Genomic DNA, 22,601 nt, shown 5'->3' on the forward strand with positions numbered 1-22,601 from the left:
TTATACTTTCATTAATCCGTAATGAAAATTTTCTTTGTAACAGTGGACAGCGAACAGAAAATTGTATATTAGTTTTTGCATCGATGGCCGGAATTATGTTTGCATATGATACTCGTAAGTACTAACAGCATATGTCTGCATAAATATATATAACTGCTTTAAATATCAGCACATCATGATAAATATAGGGTGCTAATTCACATATGATATCAAAGTTTATAGCGTGATACTTTTCAATATTTTGCATTAGTAAAATTTCATAGCCAGAGTGGATAAACGTTTGAGCAGTTTTCAAGTAGTTCATACATGGGCAAACCGGTTATTTGACGACCGATTCAATCATTTGGTTGATATGCAATTCCAATAGCTGTTTTTGGAATTGCCTATATTCTAGATATACCCACAAACGTTATTGTTTAAACTAAAACGTTATCGTTTTTACTATCAAGAAGGTTATCGTCAAGGACAGGAAGTTTTGATTTATACAAAGGCCTGTACTCATTATCCTTACATGATAACCTGTATTTACCGATCCATATCTATGCATGGTCAATGTTAGCGGGTCAATCTTTTTGTTTAAGGTTGAGACCATTCCAAATATACTTACGTTATGATTAGGGAGATCATGCTTTAATTGGTGTACTCTGCTGGTATCACAGTCGATGTTTAAAAAATCAATTTGAAAAATAGATTTTTTCGTGGACTGACCTTTTTCCATATTTATGTTTACGCGTTCCTTCATTACAGACACTTGTTTTATTATATTTTTCGCCATTTACGGTGCTCGCTTCTTGGTCGAGAACCTAGTTCAAGGTATATGGCCTTATGGCCTTTATCGTTGCACTTGTGACGGGTAACAGCCGCCCAAGACGACTAACATGACGAAGTATGAATCCGCTCACCACAATACCAACATGAGGTACCATTGTTATACATATTATAATTGTCTCAAAATATATGAGACCTTAATGGTTTGCTTTCCCTAAGATGGAGATACACCCGACTTTTTCCAGTTTGATTTCTAGGAAAGGCGGAATTGTCCTATCGTAATCTTGAGTGGTAATGTCTTCTGGATTTGTGATATACAGGGAGTATCTTCATAACCTCCATGTTTTATCTCCTAACTGATTATGTCCAAATTTTTGGTAAGTATTAGCATTATTAGTTATTGCAACAAAGTGCACTACTTTTGAATAAAAATGTGAAGGGTATACAAGTTAAAGGCACAAACTATTTGTTTTACAAAAAAATGTAACGGGTAAAGTCTCATGTCTGCCTAGAATAAAGAGAACATGAGAGTTAATGTATTCAGATTGCATTCTCACACACCGTCTACGCAAATGATGTATTTAGCTAGCAACACTTACGTGTAAAATGGTGGTATAATAGATAACAGCAATAGGTACTTGTAAAACATATCTAAAAAATTAGAGTTTCTAAAAGCAAGCCGGTTTTAAAAGTTCTTCAGAACTTATGTTTGTAATTGTAAATGCATATACCGACTTTAAATAAAGCTTTACGTCTTATTTCTTGTCCGCACCCTAAGTATATAATGATATACTTCACTAACAATTGTAATCTCATAGACACAAACAGCAGCGACTGTTTTTTTTCAAATTTTGTATACAAAACATGCAAAACAAATACACTAAAACAGATATTTTATATACATGTACAAGTATGGACACCGACGCAAATTGTCAGTGGGGTTAAAGGTCGTTACAAATGTATTGAAAGCTAGACTGGAAATGTGTATTAACAAATTGAGTTGATGTGTACATGTCTTCATTCAAATGCATTGACTGATAAAAAAAAGGGGGGGGCTTCAACTTCCACCCCTCTCTGTGAATTAGTTGTTTGAGTGTTTGAATATGGAGTTTGTTAATAAATAGCTGCACTGTAAGCGCATGATATGTCTTGATTCCTTTTAAGCTTGCTTAAAGGTTGAACTATTTTGTTTTGTACAATTATTAGTCTATTTGTTTTCTCATTTCAGTTGTTTTATATTTGTCATTTTAAGGTCTTTTATAGCTGACTGTGCTGTATGAGCTTTTGTCATTGTTGAAGGCTATTTGGGGACCTGTAGTTGTTAATCTTGTTTTAAATTTTGGAATGTAGCTGAAGTCAACAGACATAGACAATTCACCCAAGTTTTATAAAATGATGTGGAAGTGTTTATGTGAATAATTGAGATGGGAAATGAGGAAAGTGTCAAAGTGACAACAACCCAACCATAGAGTAGACAACAGCTGAAGGCCTCCAATGGGTTTTCAATGTAGCCAGAAACTCCTGCACTTAAAGGTGTCCAAAAACTATAAAATCCCTTCTTTTTTTTAGCATATATAAAAATTCATAACACAGAAATGTATAATCTGAAATTTATTACAATCAAAAGGGACCTTAGGTCAATGGTGTAAACCATTCACCAAAGTTTAATTAAAGGTGATGGATGCATTTTTGTGTTATTGTTCAAAATTGGAAAATTCTCTCTTTTTTAAGGATAAAATCTCTCTTCATAACATGATAATGAAAATTCTAAAATTTATAAAATCGATGTGGAGCTTATGTCAATAGATATAAACATTTCAACAAATTTTCTTGAAAGTAGGGGGAAGTGTTTTCTAGTTATTGTCTGAAGTGTGGATGATGGACTAATAGACAACAGTATACTATATTATGTTGTGTGTGAGATATTGGTATAATAAAATGGTTTCGAATGAATAATGATTAGAAACTGTTTAATGCAGTTATTGAGGGAACGACAGTGAAGAAATTCCTGAGATCAATGCGTTTGAATCCTAAGAATTCAATTTTTGTTGAAATGAAACAAAGTTCAATTTTTGACCCTTTGGATCTTAATGTAAACCAATTTGAAAAAGGGACAATCCTGTGCAATTGAATATTTCTTGCTATTGTGCAATACTGTGCAATTAAAAATTTCTTGCTATTGCACAATACTGTGCAATTGGAGATTTCTTGCTATTGTGCAATACTGTGCAATTGAAAATTTCTTGGTATTGAACAATACTGTGCAATTGAAGATTTCTTGCTATTGCAGAATACTGCGCAATTGAAAATTTCTTGCTATTGCACAATACTCAGTTAGTATAATAATTTTTGACCCCGATTTGGACCAACATGAAAACTGGGCCCATAATCAAAAATCTAAGTACATGTTAAGACTCACCATATCAAAGAACCACAAGAATTCAATTTTTATTAAAATCAAGCTTATTTTAATTTTGGACCCTTTGGACTTTAATGTAGACCAATTAGAAAACAGGACCTAAAATTAAGAATTTGGACATGGTTAGATTTGGCATATTAAAGAAGCACAATACCGTATTTCATTTTTTTGATGAAATCAAACAAAGTTTAATTTTGGCCCCTTATTCCTTGGGACCAAAATTAATCCAAACCTACCTTTTGTGGTCATAAACCTTTATATATTTCAATTAACTTATACTAAAGTTATTGTTCAAAAACCAAGAAAAATGCTTATTTGGGGCCTGTTTTTTGGCCCCTAAATCCTACACTGTTGGAACTAAAATTACCAAAATCTATCCCAACCCTCCTTATGTGGCCATAGACCTTATGTTAAAATATCATAGATTTCTGTTAACCAACTTAAGTTATGGAGCAAAAACCAAGAACAATGCTAATTTGGCCCCTTATTCCTAAACTGTTGAGACCAAAATACCCCAAATCAATCCCACCCTTCCTTTCATGGTCATAAATCTTGTGTCTAAATTTCATATATTTCCATTTTACTTTTACTGAAGTTAGAGTGCGAAAACCGAATGTCTTTGGATGAAGACGATGATGCCAACGTGATACCAATGTACAACCAAAAAGTTTTCAATTTTTGCGGTTGTATAAAAATGATGTCAAATCAAATTTTTAATGGAGTTTGCAACAGTAATTATTCAACTACTCATTTTAATACATCATAAAGTATTAAAGTGTAAATGTCATACAGTCATGGGTATGATGCCTCCGCTAGCATATAACGTTATAAAGGTACATAAATCAAGAACTGTAAAAGTGAAGCTGCTAAAAATTGAACTTAAACCAAGTTTAGAGGTACCGGTAATAAGCATTTGTATACACATTTCACTAAATTTAGTTGAGACAAACTTGAGAAATTTTTCCATTTGTGAAAGGGGATAACCCTAGAATGATAATCAAAGTGCTTGTAATCACTGAATGGCTATTAAGGTGGCTCGGGACTATTCGACTGCGCATAATTTCACGCATGAATTACAAAAGTATTTGTCGTAATTTTTTTTAATCTTTTGATTGATTAGAAATATTAAATCATTGTAGTTATGTGACTTATAGAATATTTTCGTTATTATCGGTATTTTTTAAAGGGTCAAAATGACATTTCACCCATTTTTACCATTTTCCCGCCAAAATTTGGGTTGTAAGGCAAAATATTTTTTTTTCCTTATCGGTGACCTATGTTTTTTATTGGCTCATTCTTTGAAGCTGTATTCCAGCTTTTCATATTACAGATTTGGAACAATTGTCATAGAACGTTTTTTGATATTCCGAAAAAAAATATGTCAACACCTCTATTTCCCCTATCATTTCTTTGAAAAATGGTCCCTTTTACATACCTGTTTAAAAGTAAAATTTTGAGCTTAAATGGTCCGTGACCCCCTATTTTTTTTCGACCAATTTGATTCATTTTCTTTAAAGAATAAAATAACCAAAAATACGGCACTTCTGATAGAAACTTCGAATAAACCCGAGCCACCTTAAAGACTGCTTAAATTTATCAGTTGGTAGTAAAGTGAATTTTGCATTGTATATTGTATACATAGCATTATTTTAAGTCGATTCAACTACTTTTCTGGACAGAGACAGATAACTCCAATTTTCAAAGAAGATTTCATAAAGCAATGGTTTTAGGTAATATTAATTCAACAACCATTCTGGACAAAGAAAGATAACTCCAATTTATTGCCTTGAATTTACAAAAATGTTTGTTTTTGGCCCTCAATTCCTCGACTGTTTGCCCCATAACCCACAAAATAGACCCCAAACTTCTACTTATGGTATTAAATATTATGGTACAGTTTCAAAACAATTGAAATACTTATACACAACTTTTTGTACTGACACAAGATTAATGCTTGTTTTGGTCACCTTTGGAACCCTTATTCATAAACCTTAGGGACTATATATATATAACCGCCCCAAAACAATCCCAAGCTTCCTTTTATGATTATAAATATTATGTTATAATTTAATGGCTTCCTTTTTACTTATACTGAAGTTATTATCTGGAAACCATCCGTCTTGGGAAGACGACGACAGGATACCTACATGTATTTCAACTGCAAAAATTTCTGTGGTTGTATAAAAATTTCAAATATGTACAATGAAATATAGTTTCAAAATTGATAAGCCTAGATAGGCCTTATAATTTTTTCCCCACATAGTTGAAGGACCATTTACACTCAGGACTGAGTCATAAGTAGGCAGTAAAGTCTACAGATGTATTAAAACAACCTAGCATCATATTGCTAGTAGTGGGAGTAGCATTCTTGGGTAAATTTGTTCTTTTTTTATATAATATGTTTGGTTCAAATCAAAATAGAATGCTTTTATCTCCCTAATACTTACATTGTAAATAGAGGTGGTACTACTTTGACAAATCCTTGTACATGAGAGTCTTCTGTCAAATCTTTATTTCACAAAGAATGAATTGCATAACAATGAACTGAGCTCAAAGCAAAGTACTTTAATAATACACTTGGACAAAGAGCTAAATCCAGTGATATACTTTGTACTACTTGTCCTTCATTAACATCCATTGACCAAAACCACATCTCAACGACATTCCATACTACATGGTTGGATTCAGAAGTCCTGAAAAAGACATGATTTTTTTTAACATATTTTAAGTATATATATACACAGGTTAAAACTTTCTTGTTGTATAATCATTCCGTATCTAGCAACTATCAATTTGCTTAATGCACATATTGATATAATATGTTGAGTGTACCTCTGTTGGAAATAAGAACACACAAACCTCCACCTAGTTTTAGTCAATGGACAAAACATTCAAAACTATAAAATATTATAGATCTAAGACTTGTCAGTGTCTATTTACCATTGCCACTGAATCAGTGATATATGTATTGTACACATAATTATATACATGCAAGACTAAAATTATAAAGTACATACATGTTTGTATATAAGACTAAAACTGACATTCAGTCTTTACAACATCTTCATTCCCAAAGTCATTTTCAAATCTGACTTCATGGTAAAAAAAGATTCCATACATGTATCTACAACCAATTAAAAGGAAAAATCCCTCTGATAGACTAGCATTTAAATCCGATTTCTAAAATGGAAGCTAGGTCACCTTGGAACTTAGAACTAAAAAAAATCAAACAATATATCTGATATATTTCAAATGCATGTACATGAAATAATATAAATCTCTAAAATTCACCATATTGTTCCCTTTTTCATCTTCTGTTAGATACTGTATATCCAGTGGCGGATCCAGAAATTTTTTTAATGATACAAAATGTTCTAAAGAAATGATAGAGAAATTAATTGTGGTCTGTGGCCAAATGGCACACTTCCGGTTTTTGAAACTAATTATGGATCCGGACTTGGAAAAAACATGATAAATACTTAATAACTCAAATATGAAATTTTGAATCATCACCAAAAAGTATACAGATATTTAGATTAATGTAACTAAGAAGTGTTTAAAGTTTTAAGCCATAATCAAGAATTGTTTTTGAGATACGGTGTGACATGTGAAAAAAACACCCCCCTGTTTAAGTTACAATGTGCCGTAACTCAAAAAGTTTTAATCTTATTTTCACCAAAAAGTATACAGATCATGTGACCATCATAAGAAACAATTATATTAAGTTTCATGAAATTTGGATAAGTCGTTCTCAAGTTACGGTGCCACATGTTTACGCTGGACAGACAGACGGACACCTGACATTTGTATACCATAATAGGTCCCGTCTTTGACGGACGTATAAAAAGCAGTACTAAGCGTGCATGTTACGCTAGAAACATATTCAAAGAATACAGTTTTATAACTTCTTAATGTCATATCCAATATTTATCAAAACCTAAAGGGGAGTTACATGTATCTTACTTCCTATATTTTTTCGTGGATGTCAATACACCTAATCGCTATTTATTCCATACCGGATGAATTCTAAAATTACACAACTTTTTCATCCAGTTGAAGCTATCTGGGGGCCGTTGAAACAATTCACCATGCACAATACTTTTTAATGAGACCCGTTTTAACTTATTGTAAATACTTAAAACAAAATAATTTTTTACTTCAATTTTCAATTTCGAAAAATAGTGGATTATTAACTATTAAAGTTTCTTGATGATCGCTTTCTAAAGTTTTTCCTCCCTCAGCTCTCTAGTAAAAAACCTTTATTTTCAGTCGCATGACCCAAACAGAAAGTTGTACATACAGTGTATTACTGTTTTTCCCAGATTGGACTAAATAGCGATAATTAAATAAAGTGTAATTTCCGGGATTGTTGAAAACTTGCATATTCATCACTATCTGATTTTGTGGTTTTAACAATCCAGACAGACAAATAGCAATAAGGTGTTTAGAAAAAGATGACCTAAAACCTCCTTCATATAAGACAAAAAAACATGGGAACTTATACTGAATGGTCAAATGTGTTCAATATGAAAATTTGGTAAAATCACAAATCAGCCGTTAATGTAAATGGACTATAAGTATGACTTTTGAGCAAATTTAAAGGGAAATGACGGGGAAGGGGCAAATTAGCTTTCAAGGGGAGCAAATGCTGTTTAAATTGGTAAGCGGGTTTTAAATATAGAGGGAAAGTGGAGTCATCTTTTTAGACTTTAGTTACATGTAAATATAACTTATGTAGACTTACCTTCTAATTCTATAGACTATTAAAAAAAAAAACACACACACAACTCGGAACTATTTCTAATTCACTTGGACTACTGATATGCAAACCTAAAAACAAAAAGAAAAATATCATAAAATAGTGATTGAAAGATTCATAACACTTTAAAAGGATAATTCAGACACGTGTTACACGGGGAGCATGTTTGTTTACATATAATAATGTCACGTGATCGCGCACTGACCTCGCATGCTGCATCGCCCTTACAATTCACTAATACATGTACATAACCATTTTCATGCAAACATGCAACGTGAATGTGATTGGTTATCAAATAATACAAAAATAATGCATGAACCGTTGAAGAAGAAATTATTTCATCAAATAGAGTGGATTTTCACTTTCGACACGAATAGGTCGAGTTGACATTCCTGTCATCGGAGATAGTATTGAGATAAAAAGGATAAAACGGACCGTCAAAAAGGTCTAGAGAATCACATCAGTAGAACCTTAACATAAATAAGTAATACTTGCCAACATTTCTCTAATTGATAACCTATAGAACTGAAATTTCACAAAAATACCGGTAAATAATTTTGTTGTGATGCTGGTTAAATTGGCGCTAAATAAATATTCTTACTCCTATTGCTTCATGTAAAAAAAAAATGTATAGAATTGAATTCGACTACAGTTCAGAATAAAAAATAGTGAATATGCAAAAGCCAGGTAATATGTTAATGATAAAGTGTGTATAAATTTTCGTAAACGAAGTTACCCGTATACTTCCCCAAGAATTACATTTGAGCGCAAAGTTCTGTAATTGTGTGATATGGTTTTGGGTTTATGTAACATAATTTAGACTGGGATCCTGGCTAATCTTGACCTTACGACGCGCAGCTAGATTGGGCCGGATCCCAGTCTAATGTAACATCGTAGAACTCAGGGTAACGGAATTTTTTGCGTTGCTATTAGATCATTGAGGCCATCTATTTTTATTGCGGGTTCCACATATTTAAATCGGAATTATAGAAAAAATGGAATGTTGTGAGCAGAATCAAAACAGAAATGATGAACACTGCAACATTTCCAGAAAAATATAAATAGGATGGAGGATCTGTGTATTCACATTGTTTGTAAAACTCTCCTTATTCATGTGAAGCGTGTGCTTTACATCGAGGCTTATTATGCTAATCATTGACGCCACAGTACTTCAACCAATCAGACAATGTTTATTTGGGGCATTCGATCGATTTTAACTCAGATTTTGGAATATTTCAATCGAAATTATAGAAAAATGGAATGTTGCTGGTACATATAAAATAGAAAATGATGAATACTTTTAGCTAAAGATAATTTGGATGGGGGTTCTGTGTATTCACATTATTTGCACAACTCTCCTTACTGATGCCATATTTTGGAATTTCCGTGACCTAAATGGTTCGCGAAAATTAATATTTTTATATATAGTATAGTAATTACTTTAATGTGTTACAGTCTGGAGTCGAAGGAAGGCAAAGGATTTACGCAATCGATGTATTTCTGAGAATGACTGATAGACTTCATATGTCTTGGTACTTCGACTTTGAGTTGGAGACGAAAATTCTAGTAAAACATAAGAAAAGTGTCGACACTTTAACTTTCGGTTTGAACCAAAGAAAACAAATACACGAAAACAATGGAAAGGTCCTACGATTCAAATCTAGAAAACAGAAGATTGGTGACGTTCAAGGTGATCCACTAATCATGGCCGATTCTCTACGACATTCTGTTTACATTATTTTACCAGCCCCGTTAGGTAAAACCGATGCCCGATGGAGAACTTTCTGGGCTATCAAGGATAAAGGTGACAGTTCAAGTCTGTCTTATAAAAGATGTATACCTTCATCCCGAATGGCAATGTATGAAACAAATGGATCACTTAACGAAAGAAGACAAAAAGAGGAAAAGTACACATCGAATTTACTGAAAAAATATCGCTTCTAGATCAAGTAGATTAAGTAAGACTACCGAAATCCCAGTTTAGCTTTTAACCCAGAGAAACAACCTTATTTACAAAGTTTTACCACTAAATGGATCTGTGGAAACCACTTTCAACTTATCCACTATACTTGGAGGTAAAGCGAAAGTGACTTCAGACATTATGGTTTCCCGAAAAGGGACAATGAAATGGAAAGTTTAACATTCGGTGTCACAGTTATGGGGTCAATAAACCACAATTTAGTCGTATCATTAGATGCAAGAGGTGGTATACAAAAACAAAAACGCCATATAACGTTTCTGTAATCGAACAAATCGCTGGCATATCATATAAAGAAGCCGATTCAGATGATATGCTTGTTGCTTTTGGTTATGGAAATTCATTTTCACAGTCAGTTGTTTTTGGAATACAATAAAAAGTTAATAAATGATGAACGGAACCAGTTTTAACACAATAAAGCAACAGAGATTAGAATCAATTAACAAAACAAGATTCATTTTTTGTCAAATAAAATACACACCATAGTGAATAACAACATTACATAGGGTACACTAAACAGGACTAATGAAGAACAATCAATCTCAATGTCGTGCATATGATATTCTTTTCAACATCCAAAAAAGGTATCCATACAATCTAACAGATAAAATAGGTTCATTGGCATTTACAACAGCAAAGTGTATATTCTAGTTGGAGTTAACTTTGAAAAGAAATTCGTGCGTTATTTTACATTGGGAAGAAGTCCTTAATAATTCGACAAAGTTTTGAAACAATATATATTATTTATATGAACATTGATGTTCTCTTCGATGCATTGGCTACATAAGCTAACCTAAAATGAAGTTGTTTTGGAGTATAAATATTTCTTTGTGTGCTTTAGATAATTGATATGGTTAAGATATCCAATCGTAGTATTAGTAAGTAAAATCACAAAATACTCCGAGGAAAATTCAAAACGGAAATAAAATGGCAAAATCAAAAACCCAAATAGATCAACCGAACTGATAACAGTGGTCATAGTCCTGACTTGGTACAGGTTGTTGATTCATCGTTGTACATGTAGAACAATCCATCTTTTTGGACCGAATCTTAACTTAAGTAGTTTTATGCATATCAGTATAGGACCAAATGAGATCGTTTTGATTGGAGCCTGGTTTATCTTCTTTGGTTGGTTATTATACTTATTAACTACCTTGATCAATATTGAATGGATCTGTGAAAAATACTTTTAACTTGTCCACTATACTTGAAGGTGAAGGTGAAGTAACTCCAGACATAATGGTATCCCGGAATGGTGACAATGAAATGGACAACAGAATATCATAAAAAAATATTTGATGAACCATGTTATTGAAACAAAGCACTAAATAGTTACGGTAAATCCATGCGTATCTTCAATACAGTTATTTTTGTCAATTTTAAATTTGATTTTATTTTCACTAGACATCTTCATTAATCATTAATTCAAGTACAAATGTAACATCTTACACACACTGATATTGTTTTTGCTTTGAAGAAAAGACAAAGAAAGACGGAGACACATGAAAGAGACAACACACAGATATACAATCTCCCTGTATTAACCTTAATCATAGACAAGCGCTTCGGGCTCATAAAACATATAAGTTGTTGATTTCAGTATAGTTTTTGTATCGGCTATATTGGCAGATTGGTAAAATTGCCGGAAATATTTATGCAGTTGAACACAAATCTAGTTCAGATAGTAAGGCCACACTTAAAAATATTTTGGTTTGCCCAAAACCCTATCCAACATCGAGACAGTCGGTAGTTAGATAGGCATCTTCTTTTTTTTTTGGCAAAGAGAATTTAAGTATCAGATGTTTATTAGTCTTCGTGTCTTTCTGAATAAAAAACAAATATTTCCACACCAGGACAATATAAGATTTTGAGTAGGCAGCTATTTTTTGGGGTAGGTAGGGTTAGGGCAAACAAACCTGTTCTTTTTTATGGCCTAAGAAGAATTTGCAAGTTATAAATACAAATCTATAACAGTTGAGCTGAATGGAAGACTTATACTAGCAATATATACTCTGCCAAATAGCCTACTAGTATACAAAATATAGAATATGTATAACTCAGTTGTTTACCGTATTGTATAAAAGGAAGGATCTCTCATTGTTTCGGAAATTACTACATTGTAATTTATTAATGACAACAGGCAATTGTATATTCAATTATTACACATTATTTCCGATTAAAATTGTTTTTCTCAAATTGTAAATGATGACTTGTCGTTTGTTTCGTTTTATCTGCAATAAGTAACAAAATAGACTACTTTTTAATTGAAACGGGTGTCCGACAATTAGGGCCTGGGTAATGATAAAGATCGAACTTTAGATTGTCTGTAGTTATCATATTTATATAGATATATGTACACCAATCTCCAGATATATATTTATATAATGTATCAAACAGATTGAACAATTTATTATAATCTGTTAGGTAGACAATTGCATATGCTTATATTGAAATCAAAATGCTGCACGGTCTTTTAATTTTCGGAATACTAGTCCAAGTGACATATTGTGCTGTCATATCGAGTTGTCCTGCGTATGGATGCAGACCTTCAGGAACATTTTCTTATTTGATCGACATTCAATCAAAGGAGCCTGCAGTTTTCTGGAACACAACATACGGTGCCATACCAGACAGTTTAGGATGTGTTGGAAACCTCAATAATATTGTATGTCCCTACAAAGGACCAAAATCAAAGTAAGTGCATTAATCAGATTCATACCAGGTAGTTTAGGATGTTTCGGTACCATCAATAATATTGTATGTTCTCACAAAGGACCAAAATCAAAGTAAGTGCATCAATGAGATTCATACCAGGTAGTTTTAGGATGTTTCGGTACCATCAATAATATTGTATGTCCCTACAACGGACCAAAATCAAAGTAAGTGCATTAATGAGATTCATACCAGGTTGTTTATGATGTTTCGGTACCATCAATAAAATTGTATGTCCCTACAAAATACCAGACATCAAAGGATGAGTTAATTACACCAACAATAACATTGAGTGTCCCTTCAAAGATTAACATCATAAAAAGTACAAGATATATTGCAGTGTCAGACGACCAATGACGTGTCGGAAACGTTAATATTATTGACGTCACTACAAACTACCACCATAAATGTAAATAAACCCATCATAGATACCAGAATTGAAATTTTGTATTTGCGACATACGTACTAAATTCAGTATTTTTTAAGCAAATCATTTTAACCTGTGCTATAGTATCACAAGTTGGCTTCGGTTTGCAATTAAGATATCCACCTCATAATACAGCAATACATATATATTGTGCCAACACCAATACATTTTTACTGTCTACCTTAATTGAATTAAGAATAATTAATATCCGTTTAAGTATAATAAAAAAAAAAGCAGAAGACCAAGCCATAACTAAGGTCAGCAACTCCGCGCAAATTCTAAGTTCACATATATACACACATTTTAAAATACGTACCATTTGAACTTATTTCAATTCACTCCATGGCAGTGTATCATGTAAACTTTAGCCTTACAAGATGGTCTGATATTTCTGACTTATGGTCAATATATCTTGATAACCTTTGGCGCTTGCTTGTCTTACTTAAATACAATAATAACATAATATAATGCATCTATTCAGAATCAGTAAATCGTAATTCCTTTGGAGGTATTTTTCAGGATTTTGATTGTAAGTTGTACTATCAATTGTTTTTGTAAGAAGGAAAACTTGGAATGTGTCGCAAAGACAACAACCCGACCAAAGATCAGAAAACAATAAACGTTTACAGTTACGCTACAATTACACAACTACCTTGGTTATTTCTCATTTATTAAAACATCGAAAATTTCATAAGTTTAGAAGAAAAAAAATCTTTTAAAAATAGTTTACTTATTACAGTGGCTATGTGGGTATTGGTAGCGATAACGGTAATCAGATGTGGTACGATACTGTTCTCCATGATCCTTCCCTGCCTGTGATGGATATAGAAGGCGGTATCATTGGAACTGATGGACATTACATGGTGAAATATGAAGCGGATGGAACACAAATCAAACCATCTAAACCAGTTGATCCTAGTCTGTTTCCATTATACAGGTAACACACACTAACATAACATGTAACGTCCATTGATTATAACACATAATTACAGTTACCCCGTCCTCATCAGAATCAGTCAGTTCTCAGCTATCCTCAAATACAAGTGGACGATGAACGCCTGAAACAAATCCTGATGTTGAAGGTCTCTATTAATTTCCTTTTTTTGTTGTGTTTGTTTTGCTATTAGTGGCTTTTGTTTTCTTTTTGTTGCTTTCCTACTTGTTTATACAGATTTTGTTTTAGGTTGTCGCTGCTGTACACACACTCAGTGATTTTATCGAAAGTTTCTACTATTGATGTTTTATGTTTGCACTTTTAATACGCGCTTTGTGAAGAATTTGTATAAATTTTGTAAGGGATTGTCATTTTCCAGGTAAGCCTATTCATTTCCATCATGGTCCACTCCCAACAATGTGTTACATCATCAGACATTCTTGGTACAGAATTGTTTAATGTTAAATTATAGTTCTGTTCTGTAGTCAGTTGTTTTAATGCTTCAGAAAGTCTCAGTACTGATTAATAAAAAGATTGTGGATTAAACAGGTGAATACGCTTGAAGAAAGAAAGGTTACTCTGTGTAAATTACGTCAGATATGCTTTTAAAGCAAGACTACAAATTGCATATCTTGAGATTACTTTGCCCTATATTAGCACATATGGCTCTGGTATTCCTTATGGCAAATTTTCTGCATTGGTCCAAAACATCTAAAGGGTGGTGAAAATGACCACAGTGTGCAGAAAAAAGTGAAATCACGAAATTACTGAACTCTAAACGGAAAGTCCCTATTCAAATAGCAAAATCAAAAGCTTAAACACATCAAATGAATGGATAACAACTGTCATATTCATGACTTGGTAATTTTCTTATGTAGAAAATATGGGATTAAACCTGGTTTTATAGCTAGCTTAACCTCTCACTTGTATGACAGTTGCATGAATTTTCATTATATTGACTACGTTGTGTGAACAAAACAAACAGACATAATATGTAAAAATTTCAAAAATAGGGGTATAGCAGTCAACATTGTTATAATCTTAATCACTATAAAAACAAATATGCAACAAAGAAGTACAAAAAGGCATATATACAAAGCAGTTAAAAGTTGTATGATTATGAGGTTACATTGCGCCGGATTGGAATCACTGTGGGTTGTCCACCAAGGATTCTAACAATCCGGTTGCCTGACAGCATAATTACAAGTAGAATAAAACAAATATACTGGAGGGGTATGGATTTTGTCAAGGACACAACACCGAGTATCATCTTAAGGATGTTATACCCGGATTTGTTTCAGTTAAAACGATTTATGACTATTGAATTGCGATATACTAATATTGCCTTCGTTTTGTTGATTCTATAAAAGGAGAATAAATCGTTAATATAATCGACAAACAAAATAACTCCTATTAAAATTACAAAGGTCAGTGGAGGAACTTCCCGCGCAAATGTCATTTGTTAAACGGGATAAATCAAAGAGTTTTAGTTTTATTTATTCGTTCAAATTCAGATTAATTTACATAGTAACCTGAATAAAATATCTTGTCAGCTATATATCTTATTCAGGTTACTATGTAAATTGATCTGAATTTGAACAATAAAATAAACCTAAAAATCAATAAGCTATATATATATTGTGTACAGGTTATCATTTTGTACAAATAATGCCTGTACACATTATAATTTGTACAAAATGAGGCGTAATTTCACTTTTAACTTGTACAATATTTTACATAGAATAAGTTTCAAATCAAATTATAAAACATAATTTTAATTTTAAGTACCAATCAATATGAAACACACTGATAACTCTATTTACTGTACTATACAATTAAATACAATGCTCTTATTTGTTGGAGCAGGTGAGCGAACCATGACACCTTACACTCTGCTTTTTGCATTTACACTTTGAATTGTTACAACCGCCTTTACATTTGCAAGAAAGAAAACCACCAGTTTTTGAAAACAATTTCACAGCTTCCCTAGACAAAGTTGTAAATCTGGAATTTGTGTAACGGACAAAGAAGAGTCACTAATTGATTCTAGTTGGTTTCTGCTTAGGACTCCTGATAAATTACCAGCTATTGTCCCTACACGATAGCCTAAATTTCCTACTTCCACAACAACACCTTGTATATTCCTCGGATCGGTCGGTGCTCGGTCATACTGTGGTATTGGGATAATAGCATTGTCTCAAACAGATAACTCACTCAGTTTCTGTTTTGTATTTCATGTAAGGACATCTGCTTGGATTTGTTGGTCAGAGAATGCACGTTTTCTTGCACGAATGATTGGGGTTTCGACTTCCTCTGATACAACTTCAATAGTTTTCTAGTTGATTCAGTTTCACTATCAGTCACATAATCGTAAGGTTCCCTTTCTGATTCTACTGATTCGGCATCTGTGTTTTCATCCGTGCCATCGATCTCAATTTCTCTGTTCTCCTCTGAAACCTCTTTGAACACTTTCTCTAAATCTTCCTCAGTTTCAAGATTTTACAAAAAGTTCCTTGGGCAAAGAAGATGAAGATAAATCTATCTTTGGGTCAGAACCAAACAGAGTACGATAAGGCGTTTGATCAATACTCTGTGATATGATATACTTTTCTGAAATTGTACGAAGCGCAAACCTTCAGACCACTGTTTTGTGTCATTGTCATTCATCCATGATATGAGCATTTATTTAATGTCTGCATTTGCTCTTTCTACAGACCCTTGACTTTGGGGATGTCTTGGTCGCCCATGAACTATTACTAATTCTGACAATAACGATCTCAGTTCAATGATTATATGTGCAATGAACTCTCTCCAATTATCGCTTTTGAGGATATTGGGTGCATCAAAGAGACGAAAATGTCAAGTAATTGATAAGCAACTTCAGCAGCTCTCTTAGATTTCAGAGCTCTAAGCACGCTAAATTTGGTACGATGATCTTGATATGTGAATGACCAGTGAACAGGAGTTCAATTTATAACCTCAAGGCAATATAAATGAATCAATATGACAAATATAAAAACAGCATTGAAAAGTTTTTATAGTGAGTATCAACACATTTTTATTACAATAACCATATGATAAATTGTTGTACAAGTTATAAGTGGAATTAAGCCTTATTTTGTACAAATTGTAATTTGTACAAGCACTTTTTGTACAAATTGTAATTTGTACAAACACTTTTTGTACAAATTATAATTTCTACAAAGTCAAAATACAATTTATAATTTGTACAATTTTTTTATACAAATTATAATTTGTACAAAATGATAACTTGTACACAACATATATAAGGATTTTGAACTCAGTAATTGTATCAGACAATTATTTATTTCTTGCAAAAACGCTTAATCATATACATTAACTCGACTCTGAATCTTAAACAAAACTGAATTAAAATGGTATATGAAATCGTCCAAAACAGGTTTTCCTCACATTGATGAAGGTGAAAAACTAAAAAAATACCATAGCTCCTCTTTCAATTTCATAATAATTTTTTTTATAATAAAAATTGTTTAACAAATGTTCTTCTGTGATTACAAGTCCTTGAACGTTGATTTGATAACAAAAATACCAAACATATTAATTCTTTACAAAGTTACAGCTATGCATAGGAACTATATTGTTTCATAAAGATCTACTTTCCGTTATGACATGATAAAAAAAGTCAACCTCGTCTACTGTGTACTATCAATATCTCTTCGATTGATGAAATGGTATTCGTGTTATCAAGGTTTGCAGCGTTGTCTGAAAACTTATCAGTTATGGTCAATTTGTCTTTGTTAAATAATTTTCAATATGTTCCGTTCAAAAGTATGGTTGGAATACATCAGTTTAATGTTTTGAATACTTCATTTTTGCCAGCGATGGATGTTTGCTCTCTTAGAACATGAATACAACGCTTAAAACATGAGATTTATAAGTAACAATATTGTCATTATAGACGTTGTTTTTAGTAATATAATTGAGAAAGGAATGGAATGGATTTTGTTTTTGTTTCGTCTAAATGTTTGCAAGTATTATAAAAATCATCTATCAACTGGTGTCTCGTTTGGTATTCGTGAAATTTAACCATAACTGTGGTTCAAAACAACAAAGAAAACAATCTGCAATAAGAGGGACACGGTTAGTCCCTATTAGAACACCAACCAATAATGTGTGGTTATCAGAACAATAACGTTACGGTACATAATTCCTTTTCAGAAATATTTTTTTTATCGAAAGATAAAGCTTAATGGTAAATCTTTGTTTCAATTTAAATTTTGAAATTGACACTTTACATTTAACGTTTCTTTTTTTACTGCACAAGATAAACTATCCGACACTACTACTGAACAAAATTTGCTTTTTGACACTATTATGTGTTACCTAAGGGGTTTTAGTTTGAAACCCGGATTTGCTTTTCTCTCAATCGATTTATGACATTTGAACAGCGGTATACTGCTGTTGCCTTTATTTACTGCAAAAGATTCGCTTTTCGAAACTTTTACTACACAAGTTGCGCTTTTCGACAATTGACTCGGTGACGTTTTAAGTAAAAACTTTTATGAATCCAATACCTTTATCAAACGCTGAAGAGCTCGCAAAACCAAAATTGACATAAAGGAAAAGCAAACTCAGACAGGGAATCAGAGCTTTGATTAGGGGAATATAAATTAAACTAGAGGCTCTAAAGAGCCTATGTCGCTCACCTTGGTATATGTGCATATTAAACAAGGACACATACGGATTCATGACAAAATTGTGTTTTGGTGTTGGTGATGAGTTTGTAGATCTTACTTTATTGAACAATCTTGCTGCTTACAATTATCTCTAACCAGGTTTGTTTCTATCTATAATGAAATTGGCCAAGAGATGTCAGTGGAAAAAATTTATGAAAATTGTTTAAAATTTACTATAAATGACAATAACTCCTAAGGCTTTGGTCTCGAGTCGTCTTATTTGTAGCTCTTACTTTGCTGCACATTATTGTTATTTACAGTTTATCTCTATAATAAAATTCAGGATAATAATCAAAAGCTGCATAATTTTCTTAAAATTACCAAATCAGTGGCAGCAGCCCAGCAACAAGTTGCCCGATTGGTCTGAAAATTTCAGGTAAATACATCTTGACCTAATGAATAATCATCAGATTTTCTCTAAATGCTTTGGTTTCAGAGATATGAGCCAAAAACAGCATTTGACCCCATGTACTACTTTTAGCCATCTTGGTTCATGGACGAGGTCATCGGACACATTTTTTAAACTAGATACCCTAATGATGATTGTGGGCAAGTTTGGTTAAATTTGTCTTAGTAGCCTCAGGGGAGAAGAGTTTTGTAAAAGATTACAAAAATTTTGAAAAAATCGTTAAAAATTGACTTTAAAGGGCAATTACTCCTGAAGGGGTCAACTGAGCATTTTGGTCATGTTGAACTATTTGTAGAACTTACTGTGCTGAACATTATTGCTCTTTACAGTTTATCTCTATCTTTAATAATATTCAAGATAATAACCAAAAACGGCAAAATTTCCTTACAATTATCAATTTAGGGGCAGCAACCAAACAACGGGTTCTCTGATTCATCTGAAAATTTCAGAGCAGGTAGATCTTGACCTGATAAACAATTTTATACCATTTGCTCTAAACGCTTTGGTTTCAGAGATATAAGCCAAAATCTACATTTTAGCCCTATGTTCTTTTTGTAACAATGGTGGCCATCTTGGTTGGTTGGCCGGGTCACCGGACACATTTTGTTAACTAGATACCACAATGATGATTGTAATGAAAAAAGCTCACTTGGCCTCTTTGGGCCAGGTGAGATAAACATGAATAGATTTAGCTTTCTAGTTCTATTGTGAACAAAGAAAAAGGACATACCATTAGAGCATGAAATTGGCAAAAAAATGAAAAACAAAATCTGTTTAAAATGCTTTTAAAAAAGTAGGGGGAAAAAGTCAAAGTGCTAAACAGTTAATTTCTCTTACAGTGTACAGCTTTCCGATAATGGAATGTTGGTATTTGCTTCGATGAATGGTGTAATGTTCGCAATGGATACAGGTAATGTATACGATGCTCCATGTAGACATAAATGTATAATTAAGTCTTATTTTCTATTGATACCGGTAGTTTAGTCTTATACCCAATAAAACAGGTATTTTTTATTCTAATCCTAATGAATTATAATATTCGTCCACAAATTGTGATTTACAAAAAACATTTCACGCACATTTTTTCCAAAATGTGTTTGCAGCTTAGTACTTTCTTGTAGTAAATAAACTCATTATAAAATATACTCTTATTTTACAATATTTGATGCCATTTTACATTATAGCTGGTATACCACTCGCTTCAATATCTTTTAATGGTTCGGTTGAGAGATTCAATGGATCATTTCTGCCAGTATCCACCCCTATAATTGTTGGGACACGTGTCTATGTGTTGACGGAGTTCAGACCAGACGAAGATACTCCTGAAAGCAGAATGGTTGCGTATATTAATATTGTTATAAATATATGGAGTAATAAAGTATAAGTGTAAATTGGAAAAAAATGTAATTGAAAGGGTTCTACTTTTCGTATGCCTCTTACGCACAAAGAAACCAACAGCAATAAAGAAAACAAAACCATGAAAAAAATAAAAACACAATACAATACAATACAAAAGAATCCATTCGAAAAGGATATATAAAAAGAATTAAATTTCAATACTTGCAAAACTCTTGATCTTAGCCGCTAATTGATTCTTGTAATTATTTGTAATAGACACCAATATATATTTAAACATCTTTTTGTAAAAAATATCTTACAAAAATTGCATATATATTTTGCTTGCTTTGATTGATTAACTTAATTCACTTGAAAATATATATTTTTAGCCAAACATTCTTGGTATGCGGCGTTTATATGCAGTTGATATTTTCCTACGAATGGTTGATCGGCTTCATACAACATGGTATTTCAATTTTGAAAGGGAAGATACCAAAACAAAAAATAGCAGACTGTCGAAAAAATTAAAGGCAAACGAGAAAGACACAACACTGAGGTTTAAACCAAGACAACCAGTTCAAGGTAACCCTCTAATAATGGCTAACATACAAGAGGAAGTTATCTATGTCATTTTACCGCCACCAGAAACTAATGGAGATATGCCGCCAATGTTCTGGGCAATAAAAGACGATGGGGACGACGTTTCACTTTTATATAAACGTACAATATCTGCATCGCGCATGGCAATGTACGAAATAAATGGTTCACTGAAACATAAATCTAAGTCTAATATAAAAACAAAATCTAAATTGTTCGACGCAATATCAAGCAAATCAGTTCAAGAAGTGGCAATTCCAATCTGGCTTTTGTCAGAAAGCAAAAGTTCAATCTACAAGGTGAATCCTACAGATGGATCAATCGAACTTACAGTCAATCTAACATCAATGGTAGGAGGCGCAGCGGAAGTGACGTCGGACATGATGGTGTCTCGAAGTGACGATAAGGGCAATGACAATGTTATTTTTGGAATAACGGTTAAGACATCTACTATCGCAAATTATATCATGTCATTGGACTCTAATGGTGAAATGCAATGGAAAGTTCCTACGCCATCAAACGTTGCTGTTATTGGACAGATTGCGGGGATCTCATCTGAAGGCACAAATTCTGATGATATGTTAGTCGCGTTTGGGAACAACAAAGAATCTGGTTCTGTATTTGCAGTTAAATAAGGAAACATAAACACAGCAATATGCAATAATGTGTAGTAAAAATATGTTTATTGATAGTTAATTTATTATTTGTATTTCAAATCTGTCATCTCAAGTTAAACACTCAGCCAATTGGAAAAAGGTTCACACATCATCAAAATTATCATGGCGTCAGTCGAGTATCTCATATAGGATATAAATGCCAGATACGATTTGTGTTTAATTTCATTTGGGAATGGAACGACTTTTGAAACTAAATCAAATCAAATAAAAAATGGAACTTCTAAGAACGAATAAAAAAAAACAGAATTCCAAGGGTATCTTGCATCTGAAAATCCACTTTGTTAATTGAGTTTTAAACCAGTTTTTACAAATATTTTTTTCGAAAAGTATTTATCATAAAGTCATTTGCTAAACAATATTAAAATCAAAGTTCATGTTTGATCATTATATACTAGTGACATATTCCACTCGACTATCTTGAATTTACTAACTTTATAAAGTATAATCATAGCAACATCCAAACATAAAACTATTATTAATTTTCAAAAGTAGCAAAAATGATTTTTAACTTGCGTCCTTTCCCATTTGCTATTTTTGCAAATAGATAATAATTTTATGCTTGAATGCGCGTATTGTTTTGATTTTCTTACTGGTTTCTTTCATTTTTTTACCTTAAAAAAGAAACCAGACTCAGTTCCGAAGTTGCAGCCATCTTGAAATTATAAAATTGCTTATGTCATCATTTCGTTCTGTGTGCATGGTATTATTTGCAACTAATAGTATTACTAGCATTTGAAGAATAAGATGCTTATACATGTATATATTTTCGAAATGGTCCATTGTTAAATAATGTTCAAGTGTGTTTCCATGCAAAAGTATGGATCGGCATCAAAATATCAATTTTTAAATGAAATTCATGTATTGG

The 22,601-nt window shown here is 32.5% G+C and overlaps 1 protein-coding gene across 1 annotated transcript; it reads left to right on the top strand.

Moving 5' to 3' along the window:
- The first annotated feature begins 12,166 nt into the window (after nucleotides 1-12,166).
- LOC143067612 (uncharacterized) lies at nucleotides 12,167-21,750 on the top strand. The gene is made up of 5 exons (XM_076240985.1): nucleotides 12,167-12,618; nucleotides 13,803-14,000; nucleotides 19,964-20,034; nucleotides 20,309-20,460; nucleotides 20,852-21,750. The coding sequence occupies exons 1-5, from the start codon at nucleotides 12,383-12,385 to the stop codon at nucleotides 21,692-21,694; spliced, it is 1,500 nt and encodes a 499-aa protein (XP_076097100.1). The 5' UTR covers nucleotides 12,167-12,382; the 3' UTR covers nucleotides 21,695-21,750.
- Nucleotides 21,751-22,601: the final 851 nt, after the last annotated feature.

The sequence above is a fragment of the Mytilus galloprovincialis genome, chromosome 3, assembly GCF_965363235.1.
Source record: "Mytilus galloprovincialis chromosome 3, xbMytGall1.hap1.1, whole genome shotgun sequence".
NCBI classification, from domain to species: domain Eukaryota; kingdom Metazoa; phylum Mollusca; class Bivalvia; order Mytilida; family Mytilidae; genus Mytilus; species Mytilus galloprovincialis.

What these genes read in the sequence shown, in the direction of transcription:
- LOC143067612 (XM_076240985.1), top strand. Translation starts at nt 12,383, where the DNA reads ATGCTGCACGGTCTTTTAATTTTCGGAATACTAGTCCAAGTGACATAT. An exon ending in TACAAAGGACCAAAATCAAA is followed by an intron (nt 12,619 to 13,802) that starts GTAAGTGCATTA and finishes TACTTATTACAG; the next exon opens with TGGCTATGTGGGTATTGGTA. An exon ending in AGTCTGTTTCCATTATACAG is followed by an intron (nt 14,001 to 19,963) that starts GTAACACACACT and finishes TTTCTCTTACAG; the next exon opens with TGTACAGCTTTCCGATAATG.